The 26,858-nt window shown below is 55.3% G+C and overlaps 1 protein-coding gene across 1 annotated transcript; it reads right to left on the reverse strand.

Annotated features, from left to right (window-relative positions):
* Positions 1-3,697: 3,697 nt before the first annotated feature.
* On the reverse strand, positions 3,698-18,542 carry LOC102481638 (CMRF35-like molecule 8). The gene is given in 9 exon segments (XM_006145942.3): positions 3,698-4,400; positions 5,846-6,001; positions 6,373-6,410; positions 8,245-8,345; positions 10,297-10,450; positions 11,695-11,857; positions 11,859-12,034; positions 17,088-17,298; positions 17,533-18,542. Coding segments are annotated over 8 exon segments (984 nt in total). The 5' UTR covers positions 17,149-17,298; positions 17,533-18,542; the 3' UTR covers positions 3,698-4,265.
* Positions 18,543-26,858: the final 8,316 nt, after the last annotated feature.

Below are 26,858 nucleotides of genomic sequence, written 5' to 3' on the forward strand. Positions count from 1 at the left end.
CCCTACACCACCCCCTTGCTTCAGCCAGCCCCAGTCATGGGCACACGTGTGCCCAGTGTACTCAGTGGGGCCTTCCAACTTGAACCAGGAACTTTCCCATGTGGGTCACCTCACAGAGCGTTGGGTTTTACCACTGCACCGCTGTCTGCTCCCTCTCCCTTATAAAGACCCTTGGGATGTCACTGGGCCACTTGGATAGTCTAGGACAGTCCAGTCTCTCCAGACCCATGATATAATTGCATCTAAAAGTACCTTTTGCCTTGTAACAATGTTCGGAGGTTCTGGGGATCAGGATGTGCACATCTTGGGAGCCCCTTATTCTGTCTGCTACAACAGCCCCAGGGCAGGCAGCGAGAGTGGGCTTGAATACCCAATCCCTGTCCTTTGGGGGCTCTGCAAGTTTGTGGTGAAGACATCCCTCCTCACTCTCTCTGGAGACTTCCTTCAGCTTCCCTCAGGGGCAGACAGAATGCCGGGGGTGGCATCATCTGGCCTCACAGTGGAGCACAGATTTCCTGCTCTTGCTGGAGACTGTGCTTTTCCACGGGGATGCTGACCAATGGTGGTTCCATCTTATTCTTTTCTCCACTTTGCTCTAAGCCCAGAGAACAGAAGAAACGGGATCTGTTGTCTTCTTTTTAACCCACAGTGTGATCAACCTCTGAGGCCAGCTCTCCTTTCCCTCAGGTCAGGCTGGACTCTGGCAGGATGTCTCCTATCACCTGTGTCTGCCCACAGCCCCCAGGGCTGGAAGTGAGCGCAGCTGTGTCCTGCTATGTCTGAGAGTTCACCCAGGGCAGGAGCCCTTGCCCCCCAGGGCCTAGCCTCCTGCCTGGCCTGAGCCAGGTCATCCCAAATGCTGTGGAATGAAGGAATGAGTGAGCAAGCGAGTGGGTGAGCACTGCCAGTGGTCGGGCCTGCCGCAGGTGAGGCTGGGAGAGAAGGAAGGAAGGTTGTGGGGGCTGCCGCCTTGGGACAGGAGGAGCTGGTTCTGCGGGCTGTGGTTGAGAGGGGGCTTTCCACAGGTGACTCTGCTCACCCCATGCCAGGAAGCCTGCTCCCCCGCTACTTTACAGCCCAGCTGTGGTCCTTCGAGTGCACTGGGCTTGTGCCCGCACAGCTCATGGCCTCCATCTGTTATCTGGGGGTCACAGCTTCCCCGCATGCTCCAGAGGGAAATGGAGTCTGTCTGTAGGGAGTTTATATGGGCAGACAGGACAGAGCCATGGCCGAGGCCCTGAGGCAGAGCCGAGCGCATCTCGGGCTCTGTGAGCTGCACCACAGGGCCCGCTGCGGACACTGACTCTGTCCAGCCTCCCTACGCAGAGTGATGCCGGCAGTGGGTGTGTGGGTGTGTGGGTGTGTGCACACATGTGTGTTTCCTCCTTTGCGACTCAGAACATTAGTAAGAGGAAATCGTATCTGGGATGATACCGCATACGTACATGCTCACACACACAATAACTAAACATTCAAAGAAAACACTGAGCAGCACGGCGCCTCTCCAGTCTTCGGAGGCCACGTAGCCCTGCAGGACCTGCACGTGTGGCCCCATCCTGCAGAACCCTGCTCAGCGGGCACACTGGGTATGAGGTCGTGGTCAAACCCTCGAGTTAAGGGACCTGCATCCCTTGTTTTCTTTCCTTTTTTTTTTTTTTTAAGAATTATTCTATTGGGACCAGCAGTTAGCGTAATGGCTATGTTGCTGGACTCCCAAGTAGCCGACCGCGGTTCGTGTCCCGGACCTGGTGGCTTAAAACTCACACCGGGCGCGTGTGTGTGTATGCCCAAGATCCCGAGAGGAGAATGGAGGAGAAGGGACTGCGGCGTGGCCACCACCCCAAGGGGTGATTTCATTTCTCGCTTTCTGTCTCTCTGTCTCTCTCTGTCTTTCTGGTGAGCGCATGCGCCCTATAGCAAAAACCTCTCCAAAAAAAAAAGAGAGAGAATTATTTTATTTATTTATTTTAATTTGATCAGAGAGGGACAGAGTGAGAGAGAGAGAGAGAAAGTGAATAGGGCATGAACCACAGTCGCCAAGGTTGGAATCCAGCACCCTTAACCACCAAACCACTCGCCGGCCCCCACATCCCTTGTTTTCAACCATTATTTACTGAAAACAGAACATCCACCTATCGTTAAGAGCTGGAAGAAAAATACTGAGACTATGCTGAGATGTCACGCAGTCAAGAGAGTGCTTAAAGTATAAAGTCGTTGGGGCTGCCAAAGGCCCAAGCCCGCCTGGTAACAGTTGGCATTGCACTCAGAAATATCTCCAGCAAGAAAGCCCTGCCGTGTTCTATCATAGAGACACAACTGGACCTCTTCCCCCGGTGGTGGCATCTCCCAGACATCCCCAACCTGTTGCACCCTCGTACTTCCCTGTGCTCACTGGGTCTCAAAGCCAAAGAGGCAGGCTAGTTTTCTTTCTTTCTTTCTTTTCATGAAAAAAAATATATAATTTTTTTAGAGAGATTTTTTTGCTATAGGGAGCATGCATTCACCAGAAAGACAGAGAGAGACAGAGAGACAGAAAGCAAGAAATCACCTCCCAGGGGGATGGCCACGCCTCAATCCCTTCTCTTCCATTCTCCTCTCGGGATCTTGGACGCACACACACACGTACCCGGTGTGAGTTTAAGCCACCGGGTCTGGGACTCAAACTGAGGTTGACTACATGGGAGTCTAGCGACATAGCCATTACGCAAACTGCTGGTCCCTTCCAGGTCAGTTTGAGGTCTAGCGGGACGACAGCCATTCCTCTTTGAGGAATGGTCAGATGAGAAACCAGGGGTGGGCGTTTGAAGTCAGAGAGCGATCAGGACAATGGCGCAGGGGAAAGCCATCGGCTGATTGTGGAGAGGAATGTCTGCACCTGCGTGGGTCTTGTTTCCATAAATACCGAGAACGTATTGTGTTGTAGAGACTCTTTGCTGGTGCTTGCTAACCGTCTCCCTGGAGCCGGTTACAGATACGAGCTCCTCCTTTCCAGCCTCTGCCTCTGGTTTCGCTGACCGTGAGAAGCAGCAGCTGGACTTAGCTGGCGGTAGCACCAGGAGCTTCCTTCAATACAGGAGTACGCACAGAGCAGGCCTTGTTAAATAACAGTTTATTCTCCCTGAATAAGATATTTGAAACTTTCTTTGTATCACATCTATTAAAAACAAACCTAAGGGTCCAGAGGACCTCAGGGCCAGTTCTGGAGACCTGGGGAAGCCTCTCCTCTCCTGGGCCTCAGTCTCCGATGGGAGGGATCTGACCTTTGGTGCCCCCTTACCTTCCCCTGACCACACACATGGACACCTCTCCTCCTGTGCCCCCTCCCGGCTCATCCTGCTGGTCCCCTCATCCCCCAGCAAGCCTGGAGATTTCTTTCTTTTATTTTTTTATCCAAAATGTGTTTATTGGGATGGTTTCCCACTCATCTTGAGCCAGGGTACTTTAGTGCTGCTTCCTCCTGAGGAACATCCTTCTGTGAGCCTCGCTCTTCCTCCTGGGGGCTGGCAGAGGACAGAGGAGCGGCCAGTGCACAAAAGTACCGTCTGTGCATGGCTAAAGATGGGGGTGATTTTTTTTTTTGAGAGGATTTTGCTATAGGGCGCATGCGCTCACCAGACAGAGAGACAGAAAGCGAGAAATCAGCCCCCAGGGGAGAGGGCCACACCGCAATCCCTTCTCCTCCATTCTCCTCTCAGGATCTTGGGCATGCACGCACACGCGCCTGGCGCGAGTTTAAGCCACCAGGTCCGGGACTCGAACTGCTGTCGACTACATGGGAGCCCAGCGACATAGCCATTACTCCAACTGCTGGTCCCAAGACTGTGGTGCTTTTATAGCATCCCGGGCACTTCGCATCCATGAAGTAGGAATTCGGGCTCTGCACCAGGCGCTGCTTCTTGTGTTTCCTCTTCTCCTCTGGAGAGGGGTGAAGGAGGTCCTTTGCGAGAGGCATGTGCTCGTGGGGAGGTCATTGCCACCAGATAAAGGAAGCCCGGAGCTTTCCAGGGAGCCGGGTTTTATGAAGCTATCCATGGTGCCGGCCTATGTGACCACAGGGGACTTGGGATTCCAACCTCCACACACAGAGCCAGGAAGACATCGAGTCAAGAGGAAAGACAAGAACCAGCGGGATGGAGCCCTGTCCCTGCTGGACCTCAGAAGGGCCCCCTGGGGCCAGCTGCCTTTCAGTGGCCATGGTGGAGGACAGGCTGAGAGGCTGTGGGGAGGGGCTGTCCCCAGGCTCCTGTGGGAGGCCAGGTTGAGGCCTATCTCTTCTTTACCACGCTGTACTCTGGTTCCTCCCCCAGGGGCCTCTGGGAGAGACTCCTGCTGGTGCTAGAATCCTGGCTCTGGACGTCAAAGACCATGGAGGCGTACTGAGGCTCTTCCCTGGGGGCTGCCTGTAGAGAGAGACCCAAGACTCAGGGAGGGGCAGGTGCAAGACAGGATCCCAGCTCAGCATGGAGGAGGGAGGGTACTGGGGGCTCCAGCCCCCCACTGTCCTGCCTTCTTTCTCTTGGAAGGATGGGGCACCACGATCCTGTCCACCCTCCTCACCTACCTCCCCGGTCAAGCCCAGCACAAAGTCTGAAGGCATCAGAGCCAGGGGTCCCTGCGATCCTCTGGCCTGACCCAGCCTGTTACGTCTACGAACCAGGAGACGGGGGCCAGTGATGTCTGCTGGCCCCCCGAGGCGCCTCTGTGTTCCTCCTGGTTACCTGTCCTGGCAAGGAAGCAGGCATGGGCCTTTTGGGTGACTCAGAAGCATCTGCCAAGGACCCCAGCTCTCGAGGTTGAGCCCGGGCAGGCTCAGGGCATGGCACCGGCCTGCAGCTCTGTGACTCTGTGCTGTGGGTGCAAGTCCTGACCATCGCAGAGAGGCTGGCAGAAGAGGACCACCAGGCCCCCAGCCCACTGGGAGCTTGTCAGGGCAGAAGCAGGGCTGTTGCTGACCCAGGCCCACACAGCTGTGCTGACAGGAGACTGTCATGTGAGGAGGGGCCGGGTTAGACCACCGCCGGGGTCCCTGCAGCCCAGCCCAGCTGCTGTGTCACAGCCTGTGTTGGCTCCTCAGACGCTCCCTTGGGTGCAACCAGGACTCTGGGCTCCCACACTAGCTTCGGGTGACAGCTGGTGGGAGGGCGGGAAGGGGCATGGCTTCCAGGGGACCAGAGCCCTGCTTCCCTGCACCGTGCAGGAACAGCAGCCCAGGGTGGACGGTGCAGGCTGGAACACCCCAGGGTGCCGGCCCACATTTCCAGAGCAGGCCTGCGACAGGGTGGCTGTCCCTGGCCCGGCCCGCCCTGGCCTCACGCGGTTACATATTAGAGAAGGGCTGTGTTGGCTCACAGGCCTGGGGTGGGAGGTACCCGTCTGCTATCTCAGCTCTCCCCAGCCTTCGCTTGGCTCCTTCCGCTGACAAGCAGGTCACCACCCAGGGAGGCAGCCAGTGCACTTTACGCTGGCCGTGCCCAAGGGCCAGCCCACAGCAGGCTGTGGACAAGACCCCGAGAGCAGAGTCTCCCCAAAGAGATGAGGGGCCAGAGAGTGGGAAAGCATCCCCGGGTGTCTGCCATTCACAGGAGCTTAACAAAGCCGTGCTTTCTCAACCGTCAGGGCGTCTTCACTGGCCACCCCAGCCCTCTTGTCCCCACACCCCAGCCACGGTGACATCTCTGCTCTGGCAAAACCTACACTTGCTCTTCTTCTGTGTGGCCCTGTCCTGGAGAGGCACAAGATCACCCGGCAGCCCCTGGCTCCCCTCTGCCTGTCTCCACCCCCAGGGGTGCCACTGCCCGGCCCAGGACCCACACGCTGTGTGCCCGGAGCAGGTTCTCGTGCTTACCACTGTGCTGTACTCCACCTCCACCTCCGCCTGCCACGGCGGGGCTGGCTCCCCCCCCCCCCCCCCCCCCCCCTGCCACGGCGGGGCTGGCTCCTCCCGCAGGGGCCACGGCTGCAGTTCCAGGTTCGCGTAGTGGGGCTCGCTCTGCTCCACAGCCTGGGGTGGATGACGGTGCAGGGGCTGGGGGGGTGCCTGGGGAGCCCCTGCGGCCTCTGTCCCTGCTTCTTTGCCAATGTCCCTTCTTCCCTTCCAGCTCTGGGTGCCCTAGTCCCCACTGCCCCACCTCCCTCCACCCCCACTGGCTGGGAGAAGCACCCCCAATTCCACTTCCCCTGTGGGAAGGGACAGGCTGGTCCTATTGGGGACAGAGCAGCTCTCCCAGCTCTGGGCAAGCAGCTCTCTCCACCCACTAGGACCCACTTAGCACCTCCACTGGCCGAAGGGACTGTCCAAACCCCGGCATCCTCTGAGCCCCACCCCCAGCCACATCAGCACGCCTCCTGGTCGGGGCTGTAGCCTTCCCTTACCTGTCTGGGGTTCTGGACTGGCCCGGCATACTCCCCAGCTAAAGGCGGGAAGAAAGTTAGGGTGAATTCGAGAACAAGGGCAGGGACGGGGACCCTTAATCCATCTGGAAAAGGGCCCTTTCTGAAAGACCTCAGTGCTGGAGACCGATCCCTTCAGGTCTGACGCATGACAGAAGCTCAAGGGTTTGCTGAGCAAGTGAATTAATGAATGAGTGAATGAATTCGTGAATAAACAAGGGAGCGAGTGAACAAGCAACTGGCAAAGTCCCAGTGGGGGCGGAGGGGTCAAAGCAAACTCAAGGGGTCACTCAGAACCGTTCCCAGTGAGAGAAGACAGAAGGTGCCCCTGAAGGACCTGTCCTTGCAGAGCCCAGGGCTGCCCCAAACCACGAGAAGTCAACAGGGCATCTGCCCTGACCCCCTGAGCCTGGCATCTGGCCCTGACTGCTGGACCACTGCCTGCTGCCCCAGAAGCCGGAGGGAGGAGGCTGTCAGCTCTGTGGGCTCAGAGCTCAGGCTCACCCCACCTTTGTTTCTGGCACCCATTTGTTGCCTGGGGGTGTCTGTCCTGCCTCTGCACACAGCTCTGTACACACTGACCCTTCCAACGGGGACCCAGGAGCAGGTGGGCAGCCAATAACATATGCACAGCTGATGACCTGCTCTGGGTCCACCCCAGAGCCCACCTCACTGGATGTCACAGGGAGAGGCCAGCCTGCCCCTCAGGGAGCCCCCAAAGTCAAGCAAAGAAGCTCACAGGTCCACATAGGGCCCACGAGCTAGCTGCGCCCTTGGCTGACTTTAGCACACACTGGGCACTCTGCGGTGTGAGCTTCGGTCTCTGAGAGCTGCGTGTGCTGCAGGCCGCCCTCCCTCTCGCCTAGGACAGGGCTCTGCTGGGAGTTCAGTGCAGTGAGGAGGTCTGGGGGAGCCAGTTGCATGAGTAGCCCACTGAAGGAGGGACCCAGTCTGCCCTGGTCACAGCGGTGTCCCCCAAGCCTGGCACAGGCCTGGCATACAGGAGGTGCTCAGGGCAGCTGTGTGGTGTGAGTGAAGGAATGAGCGAATGAATGGCAGGAGTGGGCTGGGTGGGGAAGAGCTGGGAGTGCCGTGGTCAGTAGGGAGGGTCCTAGGCCGGGTGAGGAGGAAGGCGGCCCCAGGCTTTGCCGGGAGCCAAGAGGGACACTGCTGGACAAGGGAAGAGGGGGCTGAAAAGCAGGGGGCCAAGAGCCAGCATGTCTGAGCAGGAAGCCTTTCTCCTGCTGCTGGGGAGCCCGTAAACAAGGACGGCCCAGCTCTGCACCGTGAGCTCTGCGCCATGAGCTCTGCACTGGGAGCTCTGCACCGTGAGCTCTGCGGGCTGCCATTTTCCCAACAGTTAATAGCAGGACAGTGCACAGTTTATTAAGTGCAAAAAATGACGGTTTCTCTCTCTCTCTTTTTTTTTTTTTTGCCTTAAGGAGTGTGTGCTTTTTAAAGGGCAGGAGGCTCTTTGATGAGCAGGAGGCTTTCTAGGTGAAAGGGCACCCAGGAGACAGCTGGGACTCCAGGACAGAGCCTGGGAAATCCCCACTCGGTCAGCAGTGTGGTCAGCCGAACTCAGGAGGGGGGTGCCGAAAAATGACCGGAGAAGCAGATGGGAAAGAGGAAGTGTCACACAGATATGTCGGGCTGAGCTCTTCCCAAGAGCTCAGTCACCACCAGCAGCTACCCCCAGGTCCACCTCCTCGAGGCCTGCCCTCCAGGGTCGCAGGGATCAGTGGTCTGAGGGGTTGTACTTGACACCCATTCAAGGGAACAAGGACAGCTGAGAAGCCGAGGGACCAGGGACAAGGTTGGGCCTACCCTGGGGTGGGGTGGGGGCTAACTCACCTTTGGCCTGCCTCCGAAACATCCTCCAGGCCAGCAGCGAGGCCCCAGCCAGTAGCAGCAGCAGCAGCAGCAGCAGGGAGAGCAGCAGCAAGAGACTGGGGCTGGGCAGGGGCGTCAGTCCGTCAGTGCGGCCAGCTCGCCCTCCCAGCTTCTCTCTGTTACTGCCAGGGGCGCATGTGCTTGCCAGGGGGAGACAGAGACAGAGGAGACAGGACTCCCCAGGGGGCGTGGTCATGCTATAATCCCTTCTGTGTGTACCCACGGGGGAACTTCTGGAATGTTTGGAACCTGAATTTTGTCCTGTCTGATATTAAGATTTTTGAGCCTGGGGCCAGCAGGTGGCATAGTGGTTAAGGCACTGGACTCCTACATGGCTGATCATGGTTCAAGTCCCAGACCTGGTGGCTTGAGGATCATACTGGGTACGAATGTGTGTATGTGTGCCCCAAATCCAGAGAAGTAAATGGAGGAGAAAAAACTGCGGTGTGGCCATTCCCCATGGGGTGGTGATTTCTCACTTTCCCCCTCATTGTCTCTGTCTCTCTCCAGCAAGTGCACCTTCCCTATGGCAAAAACCTTAAAAAAGAAAGAAGAGGGTACCAGAGGGTGATGTGGGGGTTAAGGCCACCACTCACACATGGCCGACCACGGTTCGAGTCCTGGACCTGGTGACTTGCTCTCTCACTTCCCCTCTCTCTCTCTGTCTCTCTCTGGTCAAATTAAAATAAATGGATGAATAAATAAAATTAAATAAATAATTATTAAAAAAAAAAAAAGAAGGAAAGATTGTGACTCTGGGTTGGCAGGCAGTCTGTGGCAGGGGTGCTTGAAAATAAAGGGACCCTTGTCCCTGGTTCCTGGGAGGGAGGCTCTAAAGCCTTGGAATTTCCCAGGTAATAGGAGTGGCTTTGTAATTCATGGACCACACCCGAGTTTTGCTGAGAGATGAGATGACAGGATGGGGGCTGGTCACCAGAAAGACCAACCATGTGATTGGAGATCTGGGGCTCTGGGCCAGCCCAGCCACCAGTGCAGGGACATTTCAATCACAGACAATGAATCAATCACGCCTTTGTAATGAGACCCCAGTAAAAGTTCTGGACACCGAGGATGAGTGGAGCTTCTTGGCTGCGGACACACTGATGTCTCCGAAGGTGATGCTCTACAGGAAGAGGGCGTGGAATCTCTGCTGGAGACCCGCCCACTCCTGCCCTACATGTCTCCTCATTGGCTGGTCCTGGTCTTTACTTTTGTAATACAACCATAGTGATAAGCTTAGCGCTTTCAGACTTCCGAGTCTAGCTCATTATTGAACCACAGGTGTCATGGGAATGCTTGAATTTGTACCCAACTGGTCAGAAACGTGGTGCTGGGGAATTGCCAAGTTTGGCTGACATCTGAATGAGGGTGGTCTTGTAGCCTGTCGGGTCTGCACTAACTCCAGGTGGCCAGTGCCAGAGTGGGGCTGCAGTGCCCAGCTGGGGTCAGGGTAGGGGGTCTATGAATTCCAGAAATGGTTTTGAGCACATGCATTTTTCTGGAAAGAGTATAGACATTGTCAGATTCTCTGCGGGTCTGGTGATCGCCCCCCAAAAGGGTAGCCCCAATTTAGAGGAGAGGGCCCAGGACTTTGGAGTGTCACACACCTGAATTAGAAGCCCAGCCCTGCCTCCTATGGTCATGCCATGGGGCAAATCTCTTCGCTTCTCTGAGCCTCAGTTCACTCATCTGCAACGTGAGGGTGGCAACTGTACAGGCTTGTGACAGAGAGCGAGTGAGCTCCTATGTGTGAAGCGGTCAGCCCGTGCCTGGCAGGACGCCAGCCTCCATACGCTTTCCTTTCCTTCCGTCCTTCCGTCCTTCAACTCCTCCCCTCCTGACCCCCTCTCGAAGCCTAGGGCAGGTTCAGGCCTCAGCAATCCCAGCTGTGGCTTCCAGCCCCAGGTCCCGGTCAGCAGTGCTGAGACCGCACCCCCACACGACCAATGACCCAAGCCCAAGCTGCCCCTGAGGACAAGGCACAGCTCCAGTGGGGGGACTCGGGGGCCTTACCCTGGGCTCTGGCCTTGAGGGTCGCCCTCCTGGCTGCCCACACTGTGGCTGGCACTCTCTGCTGCCTGGGTAGTGTATGGCACAGTGGGAGCTTTGGTCGCGGCTGTCGAGGTCTTGCCCACAGTGACTCTTGTCGGTGTCGTCAACGTTGTTGCTGGTGGCAAAACCACGGATCAGAGCCGGGCTCTCTCCTCTGACTCCCTGCCAATGCCCTCTTGGTTTAATTTCTCACCCCGTGCTCACTCAGGAAGGGACAGGAGGAGGGAGCCGGGTCAGAGTCTCCCAGGACCCTCCTGGGCCAAGTACTGCGCCAATAGTCCCAGTTCTGTCCTGCTGGCCAGGGTCAGGGCTGTCCTTAGAGCCTTACCACCTCCCCATGCCTGGTCTGCCCCGGGACAGCCACGCGCTGCCGGAGAAGCCTGTCTGAACTGCGAGCCTGACCTGTCACTTGGCGGAGCGCCCCCTGCGCTCAGCCCGCACCGCCTGGCCCTGCCTGCCTGGCCTCCTGTGAGCGGTTTCTGGGATGGACCCGCGGGGGCCTCCGCTCGCCCTGGCACACTCTGCTCGCCCGCCCGGCAGCACCTTCCCTGCGTCACAACTGGGCAGAGAGGTCGGGGCTCCCAGATGCCTCCTTGACTGGTCCCCATCCCTCCCTCACTCTCTTCCTTCTTCCTCACCTCCTCTTCTCTTTCTCTGTTTCTTTCTTACACACACCCTCACTCACACACACTCACACACACTCACTCACTCACATACCCTCTCACACACTCATTCACTCACACACACTCTCACACACTCATTCACTCACACTCACTCACTCACTCACTCACACACCCTCACACACTCACTCACTCACACACACTCACACACTCATTCACTCACACACACTCTCGCTCACTCATGCACTCACTTGCTCACACGCTCACAAACACTCATTCACACACACCCTCGCTCACACACACACTCACTTCCTCACACACTCACACATACCTCACACACACCCTCACTCACACACACTCGCTCTCACACACTCACTCACACCCTCACACTCACTCACACACACTCACTTGGTCACACACTCACACACCCTCACTCACTCACACACACTCACTTCCTCACACACTCATACATACCTCACTCACACACACTCGCTCTCACACACTCACTTACACCCTCACACACTCACTCACACACACCCTTGCTCACACACACACTCACTTGGTCACACACTCACACACCCTCATTCACTCACACACACCCTTGCTCACTCACTCACTCACTCCCTCATTCACACTCCCTCCCTCCCTCACACACAGTGTGCTCCACGTCTCTGCTCTGATTCTGCCCCAGCTACTCCATCTCTGTGGGCAGCCCTGGGGCTGACATACAGGGGCTCACCGGGGTACACAGACACCACAACCTGCACGTGGGTGTCCAGGTCCCAGGGCTGGTCAATCGCAGACCAGTAGGTGCCTGCGTCCTTCTCTGTGAGGTTCTCCAAGGTCACTGTGAAGGTGAGGCTGGCAGGATGGTCCCTGATGGACACTCGGGCTCTCCGCACATCCAGCTCTGTACCGGGTCTCCACGATCTTGTCACAGAGCAGGCGAAGCGGCGTAAGTGACTTTCTGCACCAGTACTTGCTATCTGCCTGGAATTCCCGCTGGTACCGAAACTGCAGGCTCAGGGACCCGCCCACGGTGCCCCTCGCAGTGCTGGGGCCGCTCAGGGAGAAACAGCCTGCAACACACAAGCCCGAGCATGGGCACTCACCAGACGGCCTGGGCAGGGGGCCCTGGAATGTGGGTCCCTGCAAGGCCCCCACCCAGCACTCCCGGCCTGAGCACCCAGTCCCAAAGCCTGGGCTTCTACCCTTTCGCTCTAGCAGCCCTAAGGCTTTGATCACAGCAGCCCCTTCCTCCAGACCCCGATATGCCCGTCCCTCTCACCCACCAGGGGCCTCCTGCTTCCAGACTTGCCAGGACCTAAGAACTCAGTCCTCAGCACCATGCTCTCCCCAAGGGCCAGCCTAGTCCTGGCTGCCCCAGGAGGTGGGGGGACAGCCCAGGAGCCAGTCTGGTCCCACCAAGGGTCATGAGCCAGAGCAGAAATCAGGTCCAACCCATTTGGCAGGAGAGCTGGACGCACTTGATGAAGTGTGAGTTGAAAGGTCGCACACAATGTGCCCGACGACCACCTCCCGCCATCCTGCCCCGTGTGCCCGGCTCGCACTGGCTTTCTCTCTCTCTTTCTTTTTTCTTTCTCTTTCTTCTTTCGTTTTTGCTTGCTCGCTCTTTCTTTCTTTCTCCTTCTCCCTTTCTTTCTTTCTTTCTTTCTTTCTTTCTTTCTTTCTTTCTTTCTTTCTTTCTTTCTTTCTTTCTTCCAAGGTTTTTGCCATAGAGTGTATGTCCCGCAGAGAGGAGAAAGAGGACAGTGAGAGGGAAAGTGAGAGACAGTGAGAGGGAAATTAAGAACTCACCCCCCTCCAGGGGGTATGGTCACCACTCAGTCCCTTCTCCATTCTCCTCCTGGGATTTGAGGCACGCACACACACGCACCTGATTTTTCAAGCTGCCAGGTCTGGGACATGAACCACCTTCTGCCATGTGGGAGTCCAGCGCCTTTACCCCTATGTTGCCACCTGCTGGCCCCACAGGCTTAACTTTCAAGGAAGCTCATTTTTTTTCTTCTTAATTTCCAATATTTTATTTATTTGTTTTGCCAGAGGGCATGTGTGCTTGTCAGGGAGAGATGGAGACAAAGGGAAAGTGAGAAAGCACCTCCATGGAGCATGGCCTCACCCCAACCCCTCCTCCATCTCTCCCTCCTTCTGGGATTTTGGCTGCGCACGCGCCCTTTGGCTGTGAGAGTGAGTTCTGAGCCGATGGCTGTGTCGGTCACTGGGCGGTTGTGCGCGCAGCTCCTCACCACCCGTAGTGCTGCGATCGGGTCCGACAGTGGGAGTGGCAGGGAGGGGTGGCTTGCTCTCACTGTCTAGGGTTAGAACTCCTTCACCCCAGGTAGTTTTTCAGGTAGTGTTTTGTTCTAGATTTGTGCCTTAGGGCATGTGTGCTTGCCAGAGAGAGACAGAGAGACACAGAGAGAAGGGAAGTGAGGAAACACTCCCCCAGGGGAGATGGCCCTGCTGCAATCCTTTCTCCTCCACTCTCCTCTCAGGATTTTTTGGGGGGCACACATGCACACGTGCCTGGCCTGATTTTCAAGCCACAAAGTCCAGATTCGAATTATAGTAGGCCATGTAGGAGTCTGGCTCCTTAACCACTACGCCACCTGCTGGTCCACTTTTTTAGGTTCTTAAATCCCTTCACTTAATATTTTGGGACCACTAGAATGCAAGAATGCAAGCCAGGGACAGGGTCCTCCTCCTTAGCCCGTCTGTGTCCAGAATGCCTGGCACACGGTAGACCCTCCAGAACACTTGTGCGCGAGCCCCTCCCCACTCCACCTCTGCCCTCCTTCAGGCCTGGATGTACAGATCCCATTTGGATGTGGCCTTCCCGAGCCCTGTCATGGGTATGATGGGTCCTGGGGTGCTCAGGAGTGTTGGCCAAGGAAAAGTGGACAGGGTCACAGAAGAATCTGCTTTTGTGTCTGGGTTCTGTTAAGCTAGCTTTTTGAAAACATTCTATATCTGAAAACTTGGATGAAAACATGTCACCCAGTCTCCCAGGAGGCCTGCCCAACCTGCAAGAGTATGTAGCACATGAGCCTGGGGTGTGCTCCCAGCCACCAGGTCTGGGATTTGAACTCACGGTCAGCCACGTGGGATCTGGCTGCCTTATTCATCAGACCACAGAGCCTGGCCTTGCGTCTCCTGTTGCCTGGAACACTATAACACACAGCGACAGTCCTGGTTTGCTCTTCTGTGCTCTCCCAGCTAAGCCTTCTCACCGACTCCCAGCGCCTGCCCACAACCACAGACCAGAGCAGGCCTCGAGGCCACGGCCCTGACTATCTTCCCAGCTCATCTCGGCTGCTCCTCTGCGGTCTTCATGTCTGACTTTAGGATCACGAAAGTCTCACTAAGTCCTGGATAAATGAGTGAATCAACTAACTCAAGAAGTCAGGAGACAGGGGCTGGATGGGGGCGCAGCAGGAAAACGCCATGCTCCGTGAAGCACACCCACATGGGAGGGTTATTGGTTCAAGTCCAGAGACGTCCCTGAGGCTGGGGGTGGATCATGGCATCAAGACTCTGTCCGGAGTGCTGTATCTCTGTCTCTCTGTGTGTCTCTCCCTCTGTTTCACGGATGGAATAAATAAATAGACTGCAAAAAAACCATCAAGCCAGAAGAGGAGCTCAGGTGTACACCCCACACAGGAGGAAGGGAAGAGTGACGTCAAAGCAGAAATGAGCCAGATGGGAAAGAAAAACACGGAACGGGCGCCTAGGCTGAGAAGCTCACTTTTCTTTCGGGAAGGGCGAACGATAAAATAGACAGAGAGCAGGTACCTGAATTTAAAAGAGGGAGAGAGAAGACCCACATACAAACACAGACAAAAAGAACTGGGGCAATCTGTCTCTACACACCTGTAACCTACGTGGAGCTAGTTATCTCCTAGGAAATGTAAGTGACCAACATACACAATACGAGGGTAGGATCAGCTCCGTGGTGCCAGAGCTGCTCAGGGGAAGCCAGATCACACATGGCGACCGCAGTTCGGATCCCTGCCAGCCTCGTCTGCCTGAAACGCACCAGTGCTGGCATGGGGTCCGGGCTCCCATGGGCTGGGGGACTGGAGAAGGGGATGGCGGCGTCAGCGGGCCCTGTGGAGGGCGCTCATTCCTCTCCTTCCCTCCCTCTCTCTCTCTCATGCAAGCACATGTGCCCTGTCATGAATAAAAATAAAGAAGAGATGTTTGTGGGAAAGGGAATTAAGTTATGTGTTTAGGGCTGGCTCTGTGGCCTGGGGGTTAAGGCAGCTGGACCCCACACGGCCGACCATTCAGTTCAAATTCCAGCCCCAATGGCTTGAACACCATGCTGCGCACATGTGCATGCACGCCCGGATCCCAGCAGGGTGGACAAATGGGCGAGGAGGGATCGCGGCGTAACCGAGCTGCACTGACGGAGTCCTCTCTCTGTCTCCTGGTGAGCACGCGCATCTCTGGCAAGCAAATAAACAAAAAACACACGTTTCTTTAGTGTAAAATAATTCGCAATCTTGGGCCAGCCGGTGGTGTGGTGGTGAAGGCAACTGGATTCCTATGGGGTGGTTAAGGCAGCTGGATCCCACATGGCAACTGCGCAGTTCGAGTTCCAGAACTGGAGGCTTGAAGAACACACTGGTGTGTGTGTGTGTGTGTGTGTGTGTGTGTGTGTCCAAAATTCTGAGAGAAGAATGGAAAAGAAGAGATCGTGGCGTGGTCATCCTCCTTGGGGGAGGTGGGCACTTTTTCATGTTCTCTCTCTCCCTCCCCCCGATGAGCACACACACTCCCTCCTGTGAACATTTTTTTAAAATTTAACACACATAGGTTTTTCATAATTTGTGCTTCCCATGAGCTTTGGGAAGACCCTTTGTAGATTTCCTAACATAGACCAATAATGACTATTATTGTGAAGTCCTTTCCCTTCCAGAGAGAGAAAATGCTCACGAAAGTTAGGTCTTCAGACCTTCAAGGAACAAACTATTCCAGCTTGATTTAAACGTGTGCAGGGAACGTAGAAACGGGGACCTCGCCCTGTTCTCCTGACTAAGATATCAACACTAAAATCTGGCCAGATCTCGTCATGGGGCTCACCTCCTTAATGGCGCAAAGGAAGATAATCATCGCAGGTACCCGAAGCACCCAACCCTGCAGCCCTGTCTCCACAGGAAAGGCTTCACGGACGCCCTCCGACACCCTGAAACCAGCGGCACCTTTCCAAGGGAGGCCGCCGGGCAGCCTTCTGTTTCCACCAGCCCAGGATCAATGAGAGAGAAACCGAAACCATGAACTCGCAGGGCCCACAGCTGCGGGAAAACTGAGAACGCCCAGGAGCTCACAGAAGCACCAGAACACGAGGGTGGGCAGTGTCCAGGTTAACGCGCAGGAGGTGCAGACGGCTGGGAGCACACGCGATTGAAGAAAACCTGCCTCGCATTAACAGGGCAGCCTCAATAGCCCAGAACCAGCCAAGGAGGCCGCAGGACTAGGGCGGGCAGCACTGTCCGCTGCTGAGAGCGGGAAGCCAAGTTTGGGGCGAACCGTGGCCCGGCCTCGAGGGAAGGCTTCTGGGAAAAGATCTTGTCCCTTCTCTCCACAGCGTCTCCTCCCCTCCTGGAGACCAGTCCCGCTCTTGCAGGCCCAGACCAAGCTCCCCTGCTCAGGCTCCCACCGCCCTGGCTGAGCCTCCCACCCCTGAGGTCCCCACCTGCTCGGCTCCAGCCCCTCCTTCCGCTGCAGCCCAAGCTGGTGAACCCAGAGGGTGCCTGCCCCAAACGCACGCCCCTCAGGCACACCCAGAGCTCTGCCGACACATCCTGTCTCCCTCCCTCCTTCCTGCTGCAATCCATCTGCCAACAGCCTGCGAGGCCCCTGCTGCAAGCTGTCCTTGCCTGCTTCCCGGCTTCCTGCTGTGGCTCGTCCAGTCAGGTGGGTGCAGAGGAGGGAGAGACCCTCACCTCTCCCGCTTCTGGGGTGTGGTCCTTCAGTCTGTCCATCTTACGTGGTGGACAGACATCTCCGTTCTGCATTCCTGGCTGAGTCCAACTTGGGGCGCCTCATGTGACCCCATGCCCTCCCTCCTCCGTCCTGAAGCCCCTCCCTGGGCAGAGAGCCCCTTACCTGGGACCCAGAGCAGCAGCAGAGCTGAGGGCAGCCAGGAGGCCCAGGCCCGTGGGGACATCTCTCCAGTACAGTGGACGCCGCGGTGGCGCCAGGCCCCGCCAGACCTGAGGTTTCAGCCTTGCCCAGGGAGGGTCGGGCCTCCAAGGCTCTCACTTCTGCTTTTCTCTCTGCCGGCTGCTTCCTTGTTCGACTCCTCTGGGTTCTATTCCTAGAGCAGGCCAGAAAATGCAGGAAGCTGAGGAGCGGAGCCTCTGGGGTGGGACCCCCCGGGAACCCTGCACTGCCCTCTGAGCCCAGGGGAGAGGAGCTGCAGGGGCTATTTCCGGTGAGGAAGCCTCGTCCCACTGCACCCACTAACCACCCACCCGCCATCTGATCTCTCCCACGTCCCCCAGGATGGCAGGCCAGGCTTCCTGCCAGTGGGGGTGGGGCAGTGACTCACCCTGGTTTCTGTGGTCAGGGTGAGAAGCCCTGGGGGACAGATGCTGGCCTGCTTCTCCTCCGGGGGTGTCTACGCAAGGCCTTTGGGCAGCCCTGTCTGTGAACCCCCAGCTCTAGACCTGGAGTCCGGTTGGCACGATGGCCTCAGAGTGCCCTCACGGTTCCTAGTCCTGGGGGTGTGCCCTCAGCGTGGCCTGAAGGCCCTCAGACTGTGACCTTCCTCCCTGGGTCACCCACTGGGTCCAGCTCAGGACTGGCCCAGGCAGAGACTCGGCATGCCTGCAGGGAGCCCTCCCTCACCCTGATGCACGTGGAGTTGAGACTGAGCACACAAGGTAGGCCCTGTGACGGGTCAGTGCCCAGCCTCACGGAGAGGCACGTTAGCAGGGGCCGGGACGCTCTGAGCCGAACGTGGATGGTGTCGCCCAGGAGTTTTAGGTCATAGGACTCAGAGCTTCCAGCCACAGGGGGCCTGCACCAGCCGTGAGGGACCAGAAAGCCCTTTTCTGCCACTTTTTGTGATGTCCCTTCCCTCCTTCCTTCTGGCCTCCAGAGCGCTCTACCCAGGGGAGTGACAGGGAGCCAAGGAGACTGGGAGGCTTGGGGACAGAGGTCGGCAGACACTGGGACATGCCGTGACCATGTGGCCATAGATGAGCTAAAGCTCGCTGAGCCCCAAGACGACGTGGATCCTGACGCCGTCGAGCTGAACATGAGACAAAGAAGGGTGTCATTCTGGTGCTTCGCACGGTCCGATCATTATTGACGTTTTCCAGAAACATGTGTTTTTCGATTCAGCCATGATCCAGGACCGACCGCGGCCCCAACAGCTCGGGCCTGACGGAGGCTGTGCTCTCGCAGGAGGGTCTGTGAGCAAAACCTGCAGCTTCTGAGTGGAAGCCCGTCTGTGGGGATGAATGGTAGGATGACTATAACAAGACTTTGGACCAGCAGATGGCATAATGGTTACGTCATTGGACTCCCACATAGTCAACAGCGGTTTGAGTCCCAGACCCGGCAGCTTCAAACTCACACTGAGCACGTGGGCGTGCCCAAAATCCCAGCAGGAGAACGGAGGAGAAGGAATCGCAGCACAGCCGTATCCCCTGGGGCGATTTCTCGTTTCTGTCTCTCTGGCAAGCAAACTCACAATATAGCAAAAACTCTAAAATGAAAGAAGACTCCCACGTGGGAATCCATGTCTGCTAGCCAGTCCTTCCCCAGGGGATATGTCTCTACTTTTAAGGAAAGGCAATGGGAAATGGGATTCAGGAAGAGGATGGGGCCGGCTCCGTGGCTTAGTAGTTAAAGGAGCTAGGTCTCTCACATGCTGTGTGTGTGTCCACGTGTGCACGCCTGTGCCCCAAATCCCGACAGAATGACAAAATGGAGGAGAAGGGGTTACGGTGTGCCCAGGTAGCCTGGGGACTGCTCTCCTCACCCTCTTCTCTCTGTCTTTGGCACGTACACTCACCCACTAACAAAACACGCACTGCAGGCTGCGCCTCTCCTTAGGAAGAAAGACACCTGCAAGGCTACAAAGAGGAAGGGCCAGGGACCGGGCTCCGCCACGCCCTCCTACTCACCACAAACCCCAAAGGAGAAACAGAAGAATGCAAAGCAACTACAGGAAATGCAAGGCAAGGAAGAGCCCCAGGGCCATAGGGCTGGACCCCTTTCTCTGGGGTGTGTGGGGGAGGTTCCTGCAGCAGCCCCCGGACCTGTGATCCAGCTTGGAGCGTCTTCCCAGTGTGGACGCATGTACTCAGAGGCCAGTGGGCAGGGATGTTGATGGCGATGGGTGGGAGCCATTGAGTCCTGGGGACTGAGGGTCCCCCGGAAGATCTGGGGGGCAGATGAGCTGTGGGGCCCTTAGCAGAGCTTCCTTCCCAAGGCAGCACCATGGGCAAGCCACTCTGCCACCAGGGTGGTCCCAGGGTTCCCTGTTCAGTCTGCCTCTCCTTCTTCCTAGGGAGGGCCACGGTCCCATGAGCGTAGCTCAAGGACGGCCCAGGGTGGGCACCAGGGCCAGAAGCGGAAGTGAGTCTGCAATTAAGAGAAGAACTGTGGGAAAAAGAGCTCAGCCATTGGTGAACGCGAGGTGAGAGCCGAGGGGAATGGACCTCCATTACACACCTACTGCAGGCCAGGCCCTGGTGTGACCAAGGGTACATGCACACACTCAGAACTTAATAACTGCAAGATCCACAAAGCAAACAAGCCTGGCAATGAATGAGACGCCATCAGGGAGGGGCAGCAGGGAAGGACAGACGGGCCTGGAAGGATCTGATTTCTCTTCCCCAGGAACCTGGCTGGGATCAGTTGCCATGGCCCGGCCCTGCCCGACTGGCCTGGCCCACGTCCCACTTTCCTGCCCATCTCTGGGGAAATCACCCAGTGTGGCCAGACCAGGCCCAAGACAGCTTGAGCAACTCATGTTCAGTGTGTCCCTCTGTCGCAGGGCCATGGTCCACATCGGCCAGCCCTAGTGGCTTCAGACATGCTGTTCTGTTGGCCCCGGGCGTGCTGTGGTCAGGGGAGAGGGAGAGGGAACTGTAGGTGAGCAGATGGGTGGTTACTGCAGCCAGAGACCGGGAGCCCTCACCATTCACTACAGGGCTCCTGGGCTTCCTGTCCCCAGAGCCACTGCTTCCCCAGGCCCTGTCCCCTTCCCCCTGTGCAGGTGCCTGGAGATCCTTCTTCACCCTGGAGGGAGGAGCCAGGAACCAGACCTGCCCAACACAGACTGAGCCCACAGCTCGGCGGGGCACCAGGTGCACTGGGACGTGAGCCTTTCACCAAAGCTGCTCTATCTCGACAAAATGTAGGGTCAAACGGAGGCCGGTGGCCTGCACCCCTGGGAGAGAAGCAGCCTGAGCATCACTGCCCTCCAGCCCTCCCCCAGGAATGCACAGAGACAGTGGAGTCTCAGGGTTCCCCGGCCCCTCCCGCCCTGACTGCGGTGGTGAGGATGGCACAGTGGGGCAGGTTAGGCCCTGAGCAGCTCCTGCAGCCTGGCCAGAGCAGTTTCCATGTCTCTAAGTGGGAGTACATGATGACTCACCTTGCCCACCTCCCAACCCCTTAAAAGGGACCATGGGCCAGCAGGTGGCATAGAGGTTAAGGTGGCTGGATCCCACATGGCTGACTGCACAGTTCGAGCCCCAGACCAAGTGGCTTGAAAAACACACCAGGTGGGTGTGTGTGCATGCCCAAAATCCCGAGAGGAGAATGGGAGAAAGGGGATTATAGCGTGGCCACCCCCTGGGGGGTGATTTTTCTATCTCCTTTTCTCTGTGTGTCTCTAGCAAACTCATGTGCTCTATAGCAAGAAAACTACAAAGTTGGGGGACGGCGGTGGATGAGAGTGTGGACGCACTGGTGAACCGCTTAGAGGCGTTCAACACGGTGTTCGTTGACTCCCACCACGTGCCTACGTTCATCTCCACGCCTCACCACTTGGAGAGATGTGATAATTTACCAGCAAGAATCCACAGCCATGCATAGGAAATCCCAGACTCCTGTCCGCCACACCATGACACCCTAAGGGATGACCGTGCAAGGTGCAAGAGTGGCCGGAGGAAGCAGCGGGCAACACCCCAGCTACAAACCCAGGGGCCTTGCGGGGAAGAGAGTGTTGGGCAATCGGGGCCGTGGGAACCCCAGTGGAGAGCCTCGTCCAGGGCCTCACTGCCACCTTCTGCTTCCTCCTGCTTCTTCGCCCAGCCCAGCAGACTGGACGGCCCAGGCTGCATTCCTTTCAGGACACCAGACCAACGCAAAGCCCTCCCTGCTGGCTCTGGCCCCTGTGCTGACCAAGGGCGGGAGGGGGAGGGGCCAGCAAGCACCTCCATCAATCACAGCTAAGGGGAGAGGTGCATCTGACCCTGGGCTGAGTGTTTCTGACACACCCCTACTCTCAGGAAGTTCAGAAGCTTCTTCCTACACACCTACCACTGTTCTCTGACCACAGACTTTCCAGAAGCTGGTAGAAGGTGTGTTTCCAAGGGGCTATTTCAGGCAAAGATGCCGTAGGTAGTGTCTCCACGCTCAAGCCGAGGCAGCAGGCTGGGCATTGCCCCGCTGCCTGCGGATGAGGCGAAGCCGAACGGCTGCCCTGCCTTGCCTGGACTTCACGACGTACCCACCTTGCCCAGGTGTTCTCTCCATTTCTCTCCACTTTCCTGTGTCCCTCCAAGGTCCAGAGGGATCTGGGCCGTGCCCATTTTCTGAGCCTTGTGGTATATTATAAAACGGAGAGTCCAGAAGAGAGTCAGTGAAAATGAGAGCGTGTAACAGATCACGGCTTTTAACTTGTGCACACGTGCACGGAGCAGCAGGGCGGTGCTTGGGTCATTCTAAGAGTGTGAAGTGCTACTCCATGGTGCGGGCTGGCGGTAGGACCCACGCGGGACTCTGGAACGTCATGGGCGAACTCACCTAGAAATAACGTCAAGGTGAGCTGGCTTCACCGCACGGTGGGGACATGCTGCTCAGGGGAGCTGAACCCCACATGGTGACCGTGGTTCGGACCCCCAGCATGGCCAGCCGGAAACATGCTGAGCTCATGCATGAGATCCAGAGGGCTGCAGGGCTGGAGGAAGGGGTCACGGTGTGACCAGACCCTGGGGGGGTGCGCCTCTCACTCTTCCTCACCTACCCTCACATGAGCGTGCTCACATTCTACCATAAATAAAGAAAAAAAGGGAGAGGACTAATGTCAAAACTGAGCATGAGGGGCCAGCTGGTGGCGTGGTGGTTAAGGAGCTGGAGCCCACATGGTCAGCTGCTCGGTTCAAGTCCCAGACCCGACTAGAAAACATTCCAGCTGTGTGTGTGTGTGTGTGTGTGTGTGCGTGCGCGCGTGTGCACAAAATCCCGAGAGGAGAATGGAGGGGAAGGGATTGTGGTGTGGCCATGCCCCCTGGTGGGGATGGGGAAATGATTTTTCATATTCACTCCCTTTTCCTGGTGAGCGTACGTGCCCTATAGCAAAACTGAAAACAGCAACAACTAAGTGTGAGGAAGTATTCTAAAATTGGATTGTGGGAGTAATTGTTGCACAACTCTATAAATTTACCCAAAAATGTTGAATTATACACTTGAAGTGAGTAAAGTTGTAGTACGTAAGGCAGAGCTACTGTTTTAAAGCTTGTTTATTTATTCCTCCCACGAGAGAGGAACAGGCAGACAGGCAGGCAGACAGGCCTCCCCAGCAGGGAAGATCAGCCCCAGTCTCAGCTAAGCGGACAGTAGGCACACGTGTCCAAGTGGCGCGGGACTGCTTGCAATCAGACCGAACTCCAGGACGTTCTTACCCTCTGCTCATGAAGAATTAGAGATGCAGACACAGGGAGGAGAGGAAAGAGGAGTTTACTAGGGAAGGAGAAAAGGCGTCCAGGGCAGTGGAAGGGGCCTGGATGGGCTGTCGAAGAAGAGCTGGAGGCGAGGGGTTTTATCTACAGTCCGAGCAATGGGCTGGCTCTCTGATAAGGAAGTGGGGTTTCGGAAATGGTTACATGGTAATCTGAGTGATTTATTACCTTGCTCTTTATGGCCCAGCAGACCATAACATCCTGTACTTCTCGTTAGAATACAGTTACTGACTAGAAACGGTTGCTGTTGGCTGCAGCTGCTGGGAGTCAATGCAGCCAGCTTTTGGCTGTGACGACTTAGCCACTGCGACTCCATCTTGGTCTGTCCTGTCTGTGCGCTCAATATCCCTGTCTTCTGCTTTATTAGCACAGTCATGAATTCCTTAGAGACATGTAAAAGGGGGGGGGGGACCAGCAGGTGGCGTAGTGGGTAAGTGCTGGACACTCCCACAAGACTGACCACGGTTTAAGTCCCAAACCTGGCGGCTTGCTTTCTCACTTTCGCTCTCTCTCTCTCTCTGTATGTGTCTCTCTGGTCAAATTAAAATAAATGAATGAATAAATAAAATTATTTTTAAAAAGGTGTATTTTTACATTAATCAGACCATAGAGGGGAAACACAGAGACATCGTTAAACAGAAAAACAGAGTGACTTTCTTTGGGGGCCCTGACCCTACCTACCTGTAAGTGGGTCTAACTCCTATCTCACAAGCAGGGAGAGGTCCTGGGATATGAACCCAGAACCTTCCCCATGTGTGTCACTGTGCAACCCCTATAGCTAAATTTTTAGAAAGCAAATTCAAAAACTATGAAATGAGGCAAATGTCCCTCACTGCTGCACCATCGCCTCGACCCCTGAGGACAAAGCTAGCAAACGGAAGTGGGTGAAGGGGCGGGAGCATCTGTTCATGTAGCTAGATAGAAAATAATTTATAATAATAATAATAATCAAGTCAGAAAACTCGCTGCCTAAGAAAATGTAAGCAGGAGATTAGTGGGGGATGTCTAGCTGATTAAGCAACATTTGATAGAGCCAATGAGATAAATCAGTGGGACAAAACACATTTGAAATAGCCAGTGAGGAATCAGTGGGCCCAGCCACATTTGATAGTCAAAAAGATGAGAATCATCAGTGGGCCCAGCCAACGATCAACCCGCACGACCTAGGCTAAAAATGATAAGTCTGGGACTGGCAGGTGGCATGGTGGTTAAGGGCGCTGGACTCCCACATGGCCGACTGGTTCGAGTCCCGGACCTGGTGGCTTACGTTCTCAATTTCCCTCTCTCTCTCTATCACTCTGTCCCTTTCTGGACAAATTAAAATAAATAAATAAAGTAAAATGAAATAACTCTTTTTTAAAAAATGATAAATCCTGGGAGCCATCAGTGGTATGGTGGTTAAGGCACTGGAATTCCCACATGGTCAACTGTGGTTTGAGTCCCAGACCTGGCGGCTTGTTTTCTCACTCTCTCTGTCTCTTTTTGGCAAAACTCAAATATAAAAAATGATAACAATAAATAAATAACTCTTTTAAAAAATTTATAAATCCTGGGACCAACAGGCGGCATGGTGGTTAAGCATGCAGGACTTTTATACGGTCAATCATGGTTCGAGTCCTGGACCTGGCAGTTTGCTCTTTCTCTCTCTTTCTTTCTCTCACTCCATCCCTTTCTGGTCAAATTAAAATAAATAAATAAAGTTAAATAGAATAATTCTTTTAAAAAAATTATAAATCCAGCAGAATGCAACTGGTGGGCCTTCTGAGTCACTCTGTCTGCTCAGGCCCACCCCTACTCTCCGGAATGTACCTTTGCTTGTACTTAATGAACTCCCTTTTCCTTTCACTATTGGTGTATTTTGTTCAATTCTTTGCTCAAAACATCAAGAACCTGGATATCATCACAGAAGCCATCCCGCAACAACCCCTGCTTGCCTTTCTCCTTGGTTTTCAGCTTCTCTGCTGCTCTGCCTCTCCCACAGCCTTTCTGGCCTGGTCAGGTGTTAATATCTGAGCTGACCACCTCCACACACCTGCACGGGGAGAGGAAACAAACCAATTACTAAAGTAGTTAAAAACTTCTAGCAAAGGAAGTGGCTGTCTCGAGCTCTCCCAAGGGAGTGAGGAGCTGGGTGCAGTGTGGGTGCCACTTGTCAACACAGCTACAGCTGAAGGCAAGACCCACTGGCTAGCACTGTCCTGGTCTGGACCCTGGTTTGCCCAAGTCATTCCTACTTGGCTCTGTCACCTGGACTCCAGCACCCTCTTTGCCCTAACTGCCTGCCTGGCTGCAGACTCCTGGCTGCACCTTGGCTCTATCCTAGCCCATTCCATGTCCTACTGACACTGAGGGACACCTGAAGAACCTAAAGACTCAGGGTGGTGGGGAGGGGAGTGAGCAGGGACTGGACAGAGTGAAGCTGGGGGTAGACCAGATGACCAAACCTAGCCTAGGAGCAGGCAGGCTGTGGGTAGGGTTGAGGAGGTCTAGTACTCCAGGTCCTACCTAGGTGACCACCTAACAAAGTAGCCAGAGCCAGGGAATACAAATCAGGTGATAGGAGCCAGCAGTCAAAGAGGAATGCAGCCTGTAGCCCTAGAACCGGAGAGAAGCTGTTCTTGGAACCCCAGGGAAAGTCTGGCCAGCCACAAGCAGACCCTTTACCATCTGTTGGTGGTTCCAGAACTTTTGCCCTTCTTGGGAGGTATCTTTGTTCCTCTCCGAGGTCTGGAGAGGTTTCACTGCGTGGAGTCCAGGTGCGTAGCACGTGTCCTTCCAGACCCTCAGCCAATAGACACAATGAGCTCCAGCCTCTTGGAAAGAAGCTCGAGGGACTTCAGAGAGGCAGACTGGCCCTCAGCGGTGAGGGAAGAGAGTAAAAGCAAAGGAGGCAGAAGCCACAGAGATAAAGAAATCCTAGCCAAAGCAATAGGACAGGAGAAAGAAATAGAGGGCATTTGAATTAGAAAGGAGAAAGTTAGATCGTCCCTGTTCACAGAGGATATCATCTTATATCTAGAAAACCCGAAAGATTCCATTCAAAAACCCTTAGAATTGGTAGACAAATTCAGTAAAGTTGCAAGATACAAAATAAACATAGAAAAAAAATTTTTAGAGATATAGACTACTAGAGTACTAGACTACCAGACTACTAGAGTACTAGACTATTAGAGTACTAGAATACTAGACTACTAGAGTACTTAGACTATTAGAGTACTAGAGTACTAGACTACTAGAGTACTAGACTATTAGAGTACTAGATTATTAGAGTACTAGACTATTAGAGCACTAGAGTACTCGACTATTAGAGTACTAGACTATTAGAGTACTAGAGTACTAGACTATTAGAGCACTAGAGTACTAGACTATCAGAGTACTAGACTATTAGAGTACTAGAGTGCTAGACTATTAGAGTACTAGACTATTAGAGTACTAGAGTGCTAGACTATCAGAGTACTAGAGTACTAGACTATTAGAGTACTAGACTACTAGAACACTAGACTACTAGAGTACTAGACTATTAGAATACTAGAGTACCTGAAGTACTAGAGGCTGGAATATGGCGGGGGTCGGGGGGAGAATGGCGAGATACTAACAGAAATAAAATTGCAGATAGGAGGAGCAAGAATATAGGTGGCAAGAGCTTGTGTGTATTTTTTAATAACTAGAGGGGAGGCTTCTGAACGTTCCCGGCAGAACTGACGGCATCTGGTGAGAGGATGGGCATGCTATGACCCTGAATGACCTAGACACATGTTCTCGTACTGTGAAACTGCACCGTGGGCTGGCCCTGCCGCACAGTGGCTAAGCGCTATGCCGAGGAAGCCGGATCCACGTGGCCAGCCAGTGTTTGGAACCCAGTCTCCTTGGCTTGGAAGCAGTGGGTGCACACATGCCTAGGATCCTGATGGGATGGAGAATGGGGGGGGGGGCTGGGGTGACCTTGTGTGGG

The sequence above is a fragment of the Tupaia chinensis genome, unplaced genomic scaffold (assembly GCF_000334495.1).
Source record: "Tupaia chinensis unplaced genomic scaffold, TupChi_1.0 Scaffold000159_1, whole genome shotgun sequence".
In the NCBI taxonomy this organism is placed as follows: Eukaryota; Metazoa; Chordata; class Mammalia; order Scandentia; family Tupaiidae; genus Tupaia; species Tupaia belangeri.